Source organism: Juglans microcarpa x Juglans regia, chromosome 2D (assembly GCF_004785595.1).
Source record: "Juglans microcarpa x Juglans regia isolate MS1-56 chromosome 2D, Jm3101_v1.0, whole genome shotgun sequence".
NCBI lineage: Eukaryota > Viridiplantae > Streptophyta > Magnoliopsida > Fagales > Juglandaceae > Juglans > Juglans microcarpa x Juglans regia.
In genome coordinates, this window is record NC_054596.1 from 18323793 (window position 1) to 18337509 (window position 13717).

Consider the following 13717-nt stretch of genomic DNA (forward strand, 5'->3'; position numbering starts at 1 on the left):
TGTGAATTCAATATCTGTTTTTTTAAAAATACTTTACTACTTGTTACGATTCTATACATTTACAGATATATCTTTATACGAACAAAACTCACCTTGTTTTCTTCCCAAGTCACGATGACTTTTTTTGGAAAACTTATTACATACCTTAAGAGTATGGAGGATGTGTTACTCTCATACTATCATAAGATGCCATGTAATTAAAATTATTTTATGCAAGTAATAACTTTAATTGACATGACATCTTATGATATAGAAATACCACGTATCCTATAAATAATTCTAAAAGCGACTAGACAAATTTTCTTTAAGTGTAAACATAAGAAAAGGTTTACAATTTTTTTTTTTTTTTTGGCTCCTTCTCAAATATTATTCAAATACAAATATTTTCAAATTAATCATTATAACTTTCCTAAATTTTCAAACAAAAAATAAAAAGTAATTCAACTTTTTCAAATCTCTGAACAAAAATTATATTTTAACAATATTTTAACTTTATAATATTTTTTATTCAATTTTTTCTCTTTCATTTCTCAAAATCTCATAAAACATTAATTCAAACTATCTTATTATTATTCACAAATTATCTTACGACTATTTACAAAATTTTCATCTCATCTCACTCTCCAAGCTTGTCTGAACACATTAATATTTCGAAACTACAGTAGTGCCTATATTCTCATAACAACTTCACAGACTCACAACTATTTTATGAACTGATCTTTGCTGCCACCAGACTTATAAATTCCACCAATCCAGTGTTTGGGGAGGCCATGGCTGCCAAGCTGGCCATAGAAGATGCGCTTCACAACAGACTTCATAAAATAGTTATAGAAGGAGACTGTCAAGTGGTGGCTGAAGCTCTCACCAATCCCTCATCTTCCTCTAAATGGTCAATCTTCAATATAATTTCAGTTTGCTCATCCCTTCTAAAGGCTTTTCAGAAATGGACATCACAGAAAATTCATCGACATCAAAACTGATGGGCGCATAATTTAGCGCAATGGGCGCATCAAACAATGAGTTTGGTAGCATACCCCTATTAAACTTACCCCCTTGTCTCCTGGATTTCCGTAGTGGAAAAGATCCACTAGGCTCTGATCTGTTTAGTGCAATTAGTTTAATTTGCTGGTTTTGTATTCTCATAACTAAACTCTTGTGTAATTGGGTTTCCTTCAATGATTAAAACTTGCTTCAAAAAAAGAAAAAAGAAAACTTCACAGACTCACAGTTGTCTTCTTTATACATTTCCTAATCGTGGGTTGGATGCTTGGATTTGGTACGACCTTGAAGAAAATTTCTTCATGCCTGTCTTGATGCCATAAACCACTGAATGAAAAGCTTCTACAGTCTCTTTTGTTGGTGATAAATACAGGCATATATAGAAACAGGCTCATAGATTTTGATAATATTTGTCCAAACCTCTACATCAATTAGTATTATGATAACAATTTCCCAGGAAATAATCCACCGAAAACACATATAAAGCAGTTGAGGAACAACCTGTCATTGCCATACCATATGCTCTTGGTGACATGTACACCAACTCCAAAGACCAAACCATAAAACAACAATAATTTCATTCTAATGGGTTTGTCGTTTTTGTAATTCTACCTCTATATATATAATTCCTACCTCGAACAGGTGCCCATATTCCGATCATTTCTCAGTTACAAACTTTCTTTCACTCTGCGTTCCACCATTCCTCTCCAATTTCTGCTTATTACCCAGAAAATGGCAATGCTACGAACATTGATGAGCTTGGCTATTTCAGGCATGCTCATCAAATTAGCCATGGCAGCAAGTTACACAGTCGGAGGCCTAAACGGTGGGTGGGATACAACCACCAACCTGCAAACATGGGCATCATCCCAATCATTTGTAGTTGGAGATAACCTAAGTAAGTAACGTACACCTTTAAATGAATCACCTTCTATTTCACCAACGATCTGTTTATGCATTGTGGATTTCATCGTGCATGCATGTTTTCAAATTGACATCATTCAGCTTCTAATGACTTATATGTTCACAGTTTTTCAGTATGCACCAAACCATGATGTGGTTGAGGTTTCGAAGGCGGACTATGACTCCTGCCAGGCAAATAACCCAATTCAGTCCTACAATGGTGGCACCACAACCATCCCACTTTCTTCTCCAGGCAGTAGATACTTCGTCTGTGGAACATTGGGACATTGCAGCCAAGGAATGAAGGTGGAAATAGACACTCTTGCAGCATCAGCTCCAACAACCGCATCTCCTCCAGCAATCCCACCGGCTTCCTCGGTGACTCTGGTTCCTACTCCAGCTCCAGAAAGTTCTACTTCCTCACCAGCACCAGTACCAGCACCAGAATCAACTTCCCCGCAGCTGCTCACTCCATCACCATCTGACTCACCTTTGGGTAGTCCTGCATCATCCTCTATTATTCCTTCAACTGAATCCACTCGAACCTCTTCAAGTGGATCTTCAACTGAACCACCTCCCCCATCAGCAGCTCACAAAGATAGTTTCCTTGTCATCATGACAATGGGGTTAAGCCTTTTTGTAATGATGATGCTTCAGGCATACTAAGCATCAGATTAGTTTTATGTACGTGATGAATGTGGATGGGTTATTTCTGTAAGCTACCTGATGCATTTGGTAAGCAAGTACTTCATGATCGTAAAAGCATTTAACACCATGTCATTGACAAATTTCTGATTCAGAATAGCACCAACCGACCTTCGAATAAGCACGTGATGAATCAAGTTGGCTTTCTTTTCCGCTTATCCAAAGAACATAGCCTTCCTCTAATCTTCTTTCTGCAAAGCCCTCTACAAATTCACTTTCTGCAAAGAAATTGATTTTTTTTTTTTTTTTTTTTTTTGGCTGAACCACTAAATCCTGCCAAATAGATACTAATGCACAGTTGCTAATGGGTAATGGAGTAGTTAAAATATTCCAAACTAGTGGGAAAAATACAATATATATTAATCTCAGGTGGCTCTACCTTCTACAGTTGGAAACCAATCCCGACCCAACCCCAACAGACGGGCTAAAAGATGACCAACTACAGTACCATTGGATTCACTAATAACCCCACACTCAACAAGTTCCAACCTCCGCAAGCTTGGCAATAAGATTTCTTTACAAGCTGTAGAAGATTTTGACAATGCAAAAGATCCCACTCCATAATTTTCCTTAAAAGAGGAAAATTCTGTGTAACGATGCCCATAGGGCCCGACCTCTTGTGTCACCCAGCTGGCATTTATGGGGACGGACACTTTTAGTTTCCATGCATGGTGAAGGCATAAAGCTTCGGAAAGGAGATTCTTGATCATAGACATGACACGGTAATTCTAGATTTTCCGAGTGTGGTCTTCATTAAGCCCTTTTCCGGCCTATCGAGATGATGCTAGAGGCATTGTAACACAACCTACTCCAGTACATACTAATGCTCGGCTGCCATTTACGACTAATTCAGAGATCATGAAGAAAGGATTTCGGAGACCACACTCGGAAATTACAAGTTTATTATACATAGATGTTTCACCCACAACAGTTACAAGTTTACATAAATGTTTCACCCACTTACATACTCTTAAGAAACCAACATAAACGCAGTTAAAAAGTTACAGAAAAACAGAATAAAGAAACATCCTTGCCTTACAGATAATATGAACTAAACCATGGATGTCTTCAATTTTAAGCAACTGGAGGGCGTAATACATGATCCTGTGATGTGTCAACTAAAGCAGGTGGCATGAATTGCCACATGGCAATACTGGGGTAACCAATGAAAGGTATTAGCTTGTTTCTAGAAGCCTGTCCTTCAGCAGCAAATGCAGCCACCATTGAAGAGGGATGAGGCAGGAAGCCTGGCTGCCCACTCATTGCGCTGACTTGCTGCTCCAACTTCTCTTTGTCTGCCTTGAGCCTCTGCTTCTCATCCCGAAGCTCATTCTTCTCAGACTGCACAAACAAGGGCAAGCAAAAGTTACACCTGTGCACCCAGTTACCCATATAAAATGGCAAGTACTCAGCCAAGGATTAAGGATGCGGATGAAGAAGCAAAGTCTAAATTAGAAACGTCATCCAAATAGATAAGGAGATCTGACTAAGAAATGACCACACCTTCAATTCTTGAATCTTCAATTGCAAATCCTCATTTGATTCCTTCAGCTTCTGAGCTTCGCTTCGTAACTGTGTCATCATTCGAATAGCATCAATCAAAATAGCAGTCTTGTCTGTTTTGGCTGGCCTTCCAGGCTCCACAATAGAACCCAATTCAAGGAACCTTGAAATCATGCCAAATTTGATTTCCAAATTAGGGTACAGAAAATATGGAATGAGAGAAGATAAAAAACACTAGCATGCCTCTCATTTAGACAATCTCTACGCAATTTCTCCCTGCATGCTTTTGAGCCAGTTGCACCATTTGTTTCAGGCCTCAACCTATAAAACAGTTGGCAGAAATATTAGGGAACATAACATGAGAGAGAGTGAGAGAGTGAGAGAGAGAGAGAGAGAGAACTACATATTCACACCAAAATGCATGGTTGCCAATCCAACATCAAAAGTCTGCCTATGTTGTAAGATAAGTTTTTTTTTTTCCTTTTTTTTTTTTTTTTTTTTTTTTGTCTTTGGAAAGTCTATAAAATATGCATATCATATTAAATGATTTCCAAGGAAAAAGTCAAACAATCCAATATGAATAAACAGAATATCAGTAGCTAAAGTAGCACATATGAAGTCTCAAGTGCAGACTATTTATTCCGAGAAATGTGAACATAACTGAAGAATCCATCAGGTTATGCTTGAGCCACTAGACAAGCCATCCTACAAACCAGAACCTCATATAACATGGCAAAGTATCATCAGTGTGGCTTTGGTGATACTGCCACTAGAAATCTACTACGACAGATCAAGTTATCGATGAAACCTAACTACTTTTAGGTCTGTTGTAGTAAAATTATAACGACAGGCACAAAGTTGAGGCTCAAGATGACACCCATCCTCATCCATTTCTAATTGTCTCAATTGAGAGAATCTCTTATTGGTTGAGAGTAGAAATGTCGGGAGTTCCTGCCTATTGGCAGATAGTTCAATCTGTACAGTTGGGTGGTGGTGACAACTGAAGTTGTGTCCATTGGCAGATGGGTTTTCTCAAGGCGAATGTTCAGTTCAATCTATTTCTGTTTCAACTTTGAAACAAATCACAATCTACTTCTGTATATATACTTATTTTATAAGTAGGCTTATAATAACAGTCTATGTTACCCATGAAGATGATCACTGAAAACCTTACATCAGAAAACGACTACATAAACCTTTTTTAAAAGGAAACTTGTTTTAATATTTTGTAGCAACTCTTTCTAAAGAAAATGGAAGAGATGTTTACCGTTTTCGAGAAACGACATCCTTAAGGTTATCTGAATCTCCAAAAGAGCATTCCACTATCATACTGGAAACAAGGAGTGTAGCTATAAATCAAGATGTGAATAAAAACTGAGTGAAAAAATAATATCCCTTTATGTCCAAAATATCAGACTCGTAAGGATTTAATCTATTGCTTATGTTCTGAATTACACGTTATAAACTTTCTTTTGCATCTGACTTGTAATTATATGATCCTAATCTATATTTTCTGCATAAATGGGTAGCCGTCTTTTGTTCATTAATAAAATTATCTTGCTTGTAGGAAAATCTTTTTTTCTGAATCCTGTCAAAGAATTATATTTCGAAAGGAAAAAAAAACTTATGAACATAAAAAACCATTAATTAAACAGAAAAATATAGTAATTTGAATAATTATAGAGAACTGCTACATTGACAGAAAAAACATCCCCAAAATACATCCAGGCTATTTTACTCTTTTATTTTTCTTTTCTTTTTTTTTTCATATATTTTTTTAGTCATCATAAATATTTTTAAAAAAAATAAAAAATTCATAACATTATTAAAAAATACTTCCTTAATTACTAAGTAAAGTAAAATAAAAAATAAAAAATAAAAAAATAAAAATAAAAAAAATAAAAATAAAAAATCATTCGGAACACATTTTGGAGACAAAAAGCATTTCTCATAATTATAAGTTGTAGGTTCAGCTTTTTGTATCTGAATAAGGTACACTTACTGCTCTTAAATTATACCAAATAAAGCGCAACTCAACAACGCTGATTGGGACCATTTGTTTCCAAAACATGCTGTAGCCAAATGGACATGTTTAGGAAAAAGCACATGTTTTTGGAATTCAAATGGACTTCAGCCACTTCACTGAACAAACAACTAAAAGGGGTAACTATCAAGGAAAGCAGAAAATAAGTTTCAGAATCCCCACTATCTCCTTTTATTTTCCTTCACTTTCCCGGTAACCAAACATGAAGTTAAAGGAAATAAGGTACAAAAACAGATCCCCCCACCTGCTATTGGAGGAACAGTTGAAGGGTTGTGGTCCCCAGCTGAAACTACCGGAGGCCGGTGCCCGAAACGGGCCGCCTGTAACGGATATGTCTCCCATAATTTCATAGTCAAAGAGCCAATTAGAGCTCTCTGAGGAATGAAGCTCCATATTTCAGTGTGCGGGGGAATTCAAGAGTGTCAAAGTGCACTGCCCAAGTGGCACCTATTTGAAAGTAACGAGGACTTCTTGTTTGTTTGTATGGAAAGAGAGAGAATTGGGAAGAAATTGAGAGAGAGTGATGTCAGCAGTGCTCGAGTATCCCACCACGTCACAGCATGTTATCAACTTCTTAAAGTCAATATGGGCTTTTAACGCATGGTTTGGATACGGGAATAGATTAATGAAATGAAAACAAAAATTTGTTAATAGTAAATTAGTACTGAAATTATTTATAAATAGTTTGAATTAGTATATTTATTAATTTTTGAAAAAAAATGGATAAAATTGAATAAAAATATTATAAAATTAATATATTGTTAAAATATTATTTTTATTTTAGAATTTAAAAAAATTAAATTATTTTTTTGTTATTTAAAAATTTAAAAGAATTGTAATGATTTAATAAAAAAGTACGAAAGAGAAATTGAAAAGTATGTGTTTGACTAATGTTTTGATATTAATATTTGATGTGATGGGATGAGATGAGACTAATTGTGTATCCAAACAAGACCTAATTTTAAAAAGATTAATTCTAAGGATTAAACGTATATATAATTACTTTATCATTTTTACACATATGATGAATGCCTAAAAAATTAGTTTTAAAGATGAAGAATATAAACAAATAAATTGAGATTGCTTGAAGTGTATGTTTAGATGCGTTAGAATTGGGAATAATTCCAAGAAACCGGATCTTAATATTGTGGGTATCGGTTCTTATTAAATAGTGAGCTATTACTAATATTAAATTAATAATATAAAATAAATTGTCTATTTGATAGTAAGATGAGAAGAAATAGTTTTAAATGAAAGTTGAAAATTGAATAAAGTATTATTAGAATATTATTTTTTTATATTATTATTATTGGATTTGAAAATATGAAATTGTTTATTATATTTCGTGTGAAAATTTAAGAAAATTGTAATGATGAAATGAGATTAATGCTTCGTTTGGAATTTTAACTCATCTCAACTCATCATTACAACTTTTTCAAATCCCAATACAAAATATAATAAACAATTCAATTTTTTCAAATTTTAAAATAATAATAATATTAAAAATAATATTCTAACAACATTTTATTATCTCAACTCAATTCAACTCAACTCAATTCAACATCCAAACGTAGCCTAAACCGTTTCTGTATCAAAACGGGATCAGAATAGCAAATATTAAGCATATAAAATTTATGTTATTTGTGAAACATAATATATCAATGATTATTAGTGATTATTCAAGGAGAACAATGATAGTGATAATTATATCTATATGACTTACAATAATATAAAGACCATAATAGTGAATTAAGAAGGAAAGAATGACTTCATAGGTTGGTTCAACGGGGCTGCTTTCACCTAATATCTATATAAGCGTAATAATTTATATAAGTTCAAGTATATAAATCTGACATTGTTTTTATAAAATAAAAAGTGGATAACATCATAAAGAAAAGTGAAAAATCTTCTTCTTTTTTTTTTTTTCCCGTGAAATCTATTTTTTATAAAATATTTATAGGAGGCTTAAACACCTAAGATTTGCACCGAGTATTATTATATATAGTGCTACTATATTGTCTAAGGCAGGTTTGGGGGGTGAGATGAGAATTTTATGTTTTGTTTAAGAGTTTAAAATATTGTGTTTTAATATTATTATTGTATTGAAATTTGAAAAAGGTGAATGTGGATTTGAAAAAGTTGAATTGTTTATTATATTTTGTATGAAGATTTGAAAAAGGTATAATGATGAGATGAGATGAGATGAGAATTTTGTGTCTCATCCCATCCTTCAAACCTGCCCTAAATTTCGTAACGGGTTGTACTCTCTAGTATAAATTATACTTTTTTAAAAAATATTTTTTAAATATTTTTAAATATTTTAAAAAAATAAAAAAAAATTAATATATTAATAATCACTTTATTAGTTATTAAATAAAAAAATATTAAAAAATTAAATAAAATACGGTTAATTTAAAGAAACAAATTTAAAGGATATAGTATCATTCATATATTTTCAAGTATTTTTTGTTACTTTATTTTGTGGCATGCTTACGCAACCGATGAATTATGTGGCATGCGTACAAATGTCATGTGCTGACGAGGACTTAGATAAAGATTCCACTAAATACTTTATTCACTGTCATATCAGTGTGACAGTGTCCCACGCCGCCGGCCTTTACAATAATCACATAATCTATAATAGATATCGGAGACTTTTGATCTTTAGGCGTGGAAAATAAAAAAATCGGTTAATCGGAATCGGACCAGACCGTATTGAGTTGGTGGGTTTGGATCGGTATCGGATTTTCTAATACAGGATTGGTTCATATTTATATATATATATATATATTAATTTTTTATATTATATAAAATATTTTTATATGATTTTTCATATTTTATATAATTTATATATATAATTATAGATAAAATAATTTTATATTATATGAAAAATTACTAATTAATATAATATTAAATTTTAAAATCCTATATCATTATAGTCTATTGTATTAATAGTTATACTAATATTATATATTATAATATATAACTATAGTCTATAATATAATTATAATATATATTATAATATACTACAATATACTATCATTATATTATTATATATTATATTATATATACTATATAATATACCGAAAAAATCAAATTGAAACTGGTAAAATAGGAAATGCCGGTTGAGGAGTGTAACAGGTGCACAATCGGTTCTTCAAATCTCAGAACTGGTATATACCGGTTTGATTGTAAAATATGTCTAAAACAGGACCGAACCGAACCGGTGTTTGTTTAAAAGGAATTTTGCCACTAAAATTAAACAAATGATCGGGAGAGATTGTCGATTAAGGCCTTGTTTGTTTTCACAAATGAGATGAGATAAATTGAAATGAAAGTTAAAAGTTAAATAAAATATTGCTAGAATATATTTTTTTAATATTATTTTCGTTTTGAGATTTAAAAAAGTTAAATTGTTTATTTTATTTTGTATGAAAATTTAGGAAAATTGTAATTAGGCCTGGGCTCCGACTCTGACGGAGTCGGAGTTGTCTTTTCCGAACTCCGACTCCGACAGGTATCGGAGCCAAAATACTCCTCCGACTCTGATCTGGAGTCGGAGTCCGACTCCGATCGGAGGTCGGAGCTCCGATTTCTGATCGGAGCTCTAACCTCCGATCGGAGCTCTGATCTCTAATCGGAGTCGAACTCCGATCAGAAATCGGACCTCCGACCTCTGAATGGAAGTTTCTAACAGATTAAAAATTTTTCTAGATTTCTAACAGATCGAAATGTATTTGGACGGATGAATCAATTTGGACAGCAAAATTATATGGTGGAGAATATATAATAAATTACTTGTTAATGTTTTGTATTGTTGAAATCGAAGGACAAGCTCAAAGGTAGTACTTCGAGCTAATTAATATGGATTAACTTCATCACCAGATCATATACATGTATGTAAATGAGTGGGAATAATATTCATGCATGTATGATGTATGTATATATAGAGAAGAATGATGGTACGAATCTGTATAATTCGATTAATTTCAGTTGGATAATAAATTATAAACGTTTGAGAGAAGATGGATAAATACTAGTAGAATTAAGAGTACTTATCCCACGTCTTTGCTCGGGATATAACTACATAAATATAACTACATAAATATGATCACCAAAGCCCAAGTCCAAATCTGTAAAAAAAAATACTAAAAATATAAAATAAAAAAAAAAACCTTAAATACAATAGTTTAAAAAGTAAATAACATGTATGATGTAGCCATAAGTTATAACAGTCTCATTTATAACGTAATAACAACATTGACTTAGCCTTGAAATATAACTACATAAAAATTAAACACAGATTTAACTCAAATATTTTTTTGTTCCATTGGTCATGCCTGAAATGAAGATAGAAAGTTGCAATCAATAAATGAAAAAAAAATTGATAATAAAAAATTGAACACAGTAAAAGTATAATTTGATTCTTACCAAGACTCGCAAGGGGCGTCCGTTCTAGACTCTCAATCATCGGCAATTATGTTAGGATTCACAATTAGATATATAAAATCATAAAAAGTAAAAGTTAGAAACATTAAAAATAATTAAATCATTATTTAAAAGCATATAAACTTACCCGATTCAAGCCTATAGCTCTCAACATCAATGCCAATGGTATCTAGTCCAATGAGCGTTTCACTTATCCAATTCTGAGTGCAAACGAGGGCTTCCACTGTTGACGGTGACAATGAACTCCGATAAGCATCCAACACGCGACCTCTAGTACTAAATGCCGACTCTGAGGCAACCGTAGTGACAGGAATGGCTAGCACATCTCGGGCTACATGGGAAAGGACTGGATACTTGGTGGAATTAACTTTCCACCAAGTTAATAACTGAAATACATCAGTAGGTACCTCGACAGCTTCCATAAAATATCGTTCAACCTCAGATGTACAATGCATAATATTCCTTTTTGACATGAGTTGATGATACTGTCGTATAATACGATTACCTCTAACCCCTACAGATGGGTCCGTATCACCTGAGGAAACTGTCGATCCCGTCGGCCTCGAATGTGAGGAGCTACCAGCTGTGGATGAAGGCTGCCAACTATTACTGTAGTGATTATATAAGTCATCAATATCACTTTTTAGCAATCTAATAAACTCTGCAGCCTCCACTGCTCCGAGGACGGAATTTACCCAAAATTCTAGAACGACCAACTTAACTCGGGGGTCAAGGATCACAGCCACAAATAGCAATCTATTTATCTTCTCAATATTCCCCCAATATTTATCATATTTGATCTTCATCCTCGTAGCCATAGCAGATAACAATCCACCAGAGTCAGTACAACTATTTTCCAACTGGAAGTGAAGCTTCGAGAGCTCACTGAAGAATAAGTTCGCAGTCGTATATTTGGATCCAGATAGCCGCATGGTTATTTCATAAAAAATTTTTAAAAATTCAACAAAGTAGCTTACACTGGTCCAATCATGTGCGTCCGGCGCACCGAGCCCCTGTCCTGCTGGCTCCAACAAAGCATACCTCAGGCCCTCATCCTCGACCTTCATCTACTCGAATGCTTTTTGATACTTCTGTGCCACATCCAACATCATGTATGTAGAGTTCCATCGAGTCGGAACGTCCAAGCACAACATACTAGAACATTCAATCTTAAGATCTTCTGCTATTGCTTTAAACTTGGCAAGCCTTTGAGGGGAGCCCCTCACATATCGTACAATGTTGCGGACTCGGGTTATGGAATTATCAACCTCTTTTAACCCCTCAATAACTATGAGGTTAATGATATGAGCACAACATCGAACGTGAATAAACTTGTGGCCCCAAATGACATCATCTCTCACCATCGTGTTCCGCTTAAACCAATCAATTGCTGTTTCATTGGCACTGGCATTGTCAATTGTAATACACAGCACTTTTTGAATTCTCCAATCCTCTAAACAATCATTCATCTTCGCCCCAATGGATGCACCTTTATGATCCACAATATCTTTAAAGCCAATAATTTTTTTATGCAAAATCCAGTCACTGTCAATGTAGTGTGCTGTGATACACATGTAGCAGACGTTCTGTATGTAGGTCTATGTGTCAATCGTAAATGACACTCTCTGGCCAGTGGTAATAAACATCTTCCTCATTTCTGCCTTGTCTTTCGCATGCCTCTTCATACAATCTCGCATCACCGTATACCGTGATGGAATGGAAAATCGTGGCTCAACAAAGTTTAGAAACTTTCGAAAGCCTCTTTTCTCGACTGTGGTAAATGGCATCTCATCAGTAATTATAATCTCTGCAAGCATGTCCCTCAACATCTTCTCACTGTATTGAGGGATGACCAATTTCTTCGTATGTGTACCATCAGTGGCTGTAGAAGTTTGATAACTGAGATTTGTCTGATCAGTGGCCGCCAATCCCTTCGCTATCTTATATCGTTGGCAACCATTTAGATGTGCTATTAACACACTGGTGCCTTGCTTCTTCGAATGGCATCCACAAAGTTGCCCACAATAATGGCATCTTGCTACCGGGTTCACAATATCACCAGGAATTTTGGTGAAATGCTCCCATGTCCACAACCTCTTTTTAGAAGGTCGTGGTGGTTGATCTTGCTCAATGGGCATCTCCTCCTCTTCGTTGAACATATCATCATCCTCTATATCTACTGGAAGTGGGAGCCGACTACTCGCACAAGATGTAGCTGCTCTAGACGTAGCTACCCTATATGTGGCTCTAGGGGTGGAAGTACCCACCGGTGTAGGAGTTGTAGCATTGGCATCCGTCACATCCCCTTGTGGACGATCATCTCCACTATGTCTAGGATCAATATCACAATCAATGAAGCTGAAAAAATAAATTAAAACCCACAAATTAGTTTAAAAATAAACTAGGCTAATTTAAAATTTTAAACCAATGCAAAAATAAACTAATTTAAGCCAGCATCTGAATAAGATCAACTTTGACAAGTAAGGAACATACAAGAAACTGAATAGAGGGTTCGTTCATAGAGAGAACATTTATGTTTCACTGAACATGCCATTTATATTTTTAAAAAACTTTCTATCCATAAGGACCAAAACTGGAAAAACCATCAATTTACAATACATGCATACTTTACCTAAAAGTCTGTTCGAAGAGAGGTTCCTCAGGCAAGAGTCGAGATGAGATATATTTGACAAGTACAGGTTCGTCCATAATCAATAGTCTTTCATCTCTCTTAACTTAAGTGATTAAAGATTGTACTAAAAAATGTTTGTCTCCTTGAAAATGAAAAGTTCCTAATCGATATTTGATATTGGTTTGGTATCTTATTTGTGTTTAGCACGAGAAAAATAATGAATTTTAATTAGCAACCAAACCTTCATATATAACTCACCAATAAATGTCCTTATATGTTTATCGTTGAAAAATACAAATTATTTCCTTGCTAATAAATGTTTTAAGTTTTAACCTAATATAATCAGTACGTAGCTGCAAATTATATACACTTGCGAATTATCACGTAGTAGTACCACGTCCCACGTTTTGGTTTGATCCTAAACGTTACAAGCCACATCAAATCTTCAGTAATATATATTATAGCCACATCAATAATTTTGC

At 34.1% G+C, this 13717-nt stretch overlaps 2 protein-coding genes across 3 annotated transcripts; one reads left to right on the top strand and one right to left on the bottom strand.

The window, feature by feature from the left end:
* Positions 1-1676: 1676 nt before the first annotated feature.
* LOC121249323 (uclacyanin 1) lies at positions 1677-2568 on the top strand. Its single transcript, XM_041148032.1, has 2 exons — positions 1677-1897; positions 2030-2568. The coding sequence occupies exons 1-2, from the start codon at positions 1732-1734 to the stop codon at positions 2566-2568; spliced, it is 705 nt and encodes a 234-aa protein (XP_041003966.1). The 5' UTR covers positions 1677-1731.
* A 927-nt stretch (positions 2569-3495) lies between these two features.
* Positions 3496-6623, bottom strand: LOC121248059 (transcription factor ILR3-like). 2 transcript variants are annotated; one of them, XM_041146414.1, is made up of 5 exons: positions 6399-6619; positions 5378-5440; positions 4354-4431; positions 4111-4273; positions 3496-3948 (listed from the first exon to the last, which is right to left on the bottom strand). In XM_041146414.1, exons 1-5 carry the CDS (start codon positions 6545-6547, stop codon positions 3682-3684), a joined length of 720 nt encoding a protein of 239 aa, XP_041002348.1. In that variant the 5' UTR covers positions 6548-6619; the 3' UTR covers positions 3496-3681. The 2 variants fall into 2 exon arrangements, with proteins under 2 accessions (XP_041002348.1, XP_041002349.1); XM_041146415.1 differs by lacking the exon at positions 5378-5440 and having other exon boundaries at positions 6399-6623.
* Positions 6624-13717: the final 7094 nt, after the last annotated feature.

What these genes read in the sequence shown, in the direction of transcription:
- LOC121249323 (XM_041148032.1), top strand. Translation starts at nt 1,732, where the DNA reads ATGGCAATGCTACGAACATTGATGAGCTTGGCTATTTCAGGCATGCTC. An exon ending in TGTAGTTGGAGATAACCTAA is followed by an intron (nt 1,898 to 2,029) that starts GTAAGTAACGTA and finishes ATATGTTCACAG; the next exon opens with TTTTTCAGTATGCACCAAAC.
- LOC121248059 (XM_041146414.1), bottom strand. Translation starts at nt 6,547, where the DNA reads ATGGAGCTTCATTCCTCAGAGAGCTCTAATTGGCTCTTTGACTATGAA. An exon ending in AACTGTTCCTCCAATAGCAG is followed by an intron (nt 5,441 to 6,398) that starts GTGGGGGGATCT and finishes CCTTGTTTCCAG; the next exon opens with TATGATAGTGGAATGCTCTT. An exon ending in GATGTCGTTTCTCGAAAACG is followed by an intron (nt 4,432 to 5,377) that starts GTAAACATCTCT and finishes ACTGTTTTATAG; the next exon opens with GTTGAGGCCTGAAACAAATG.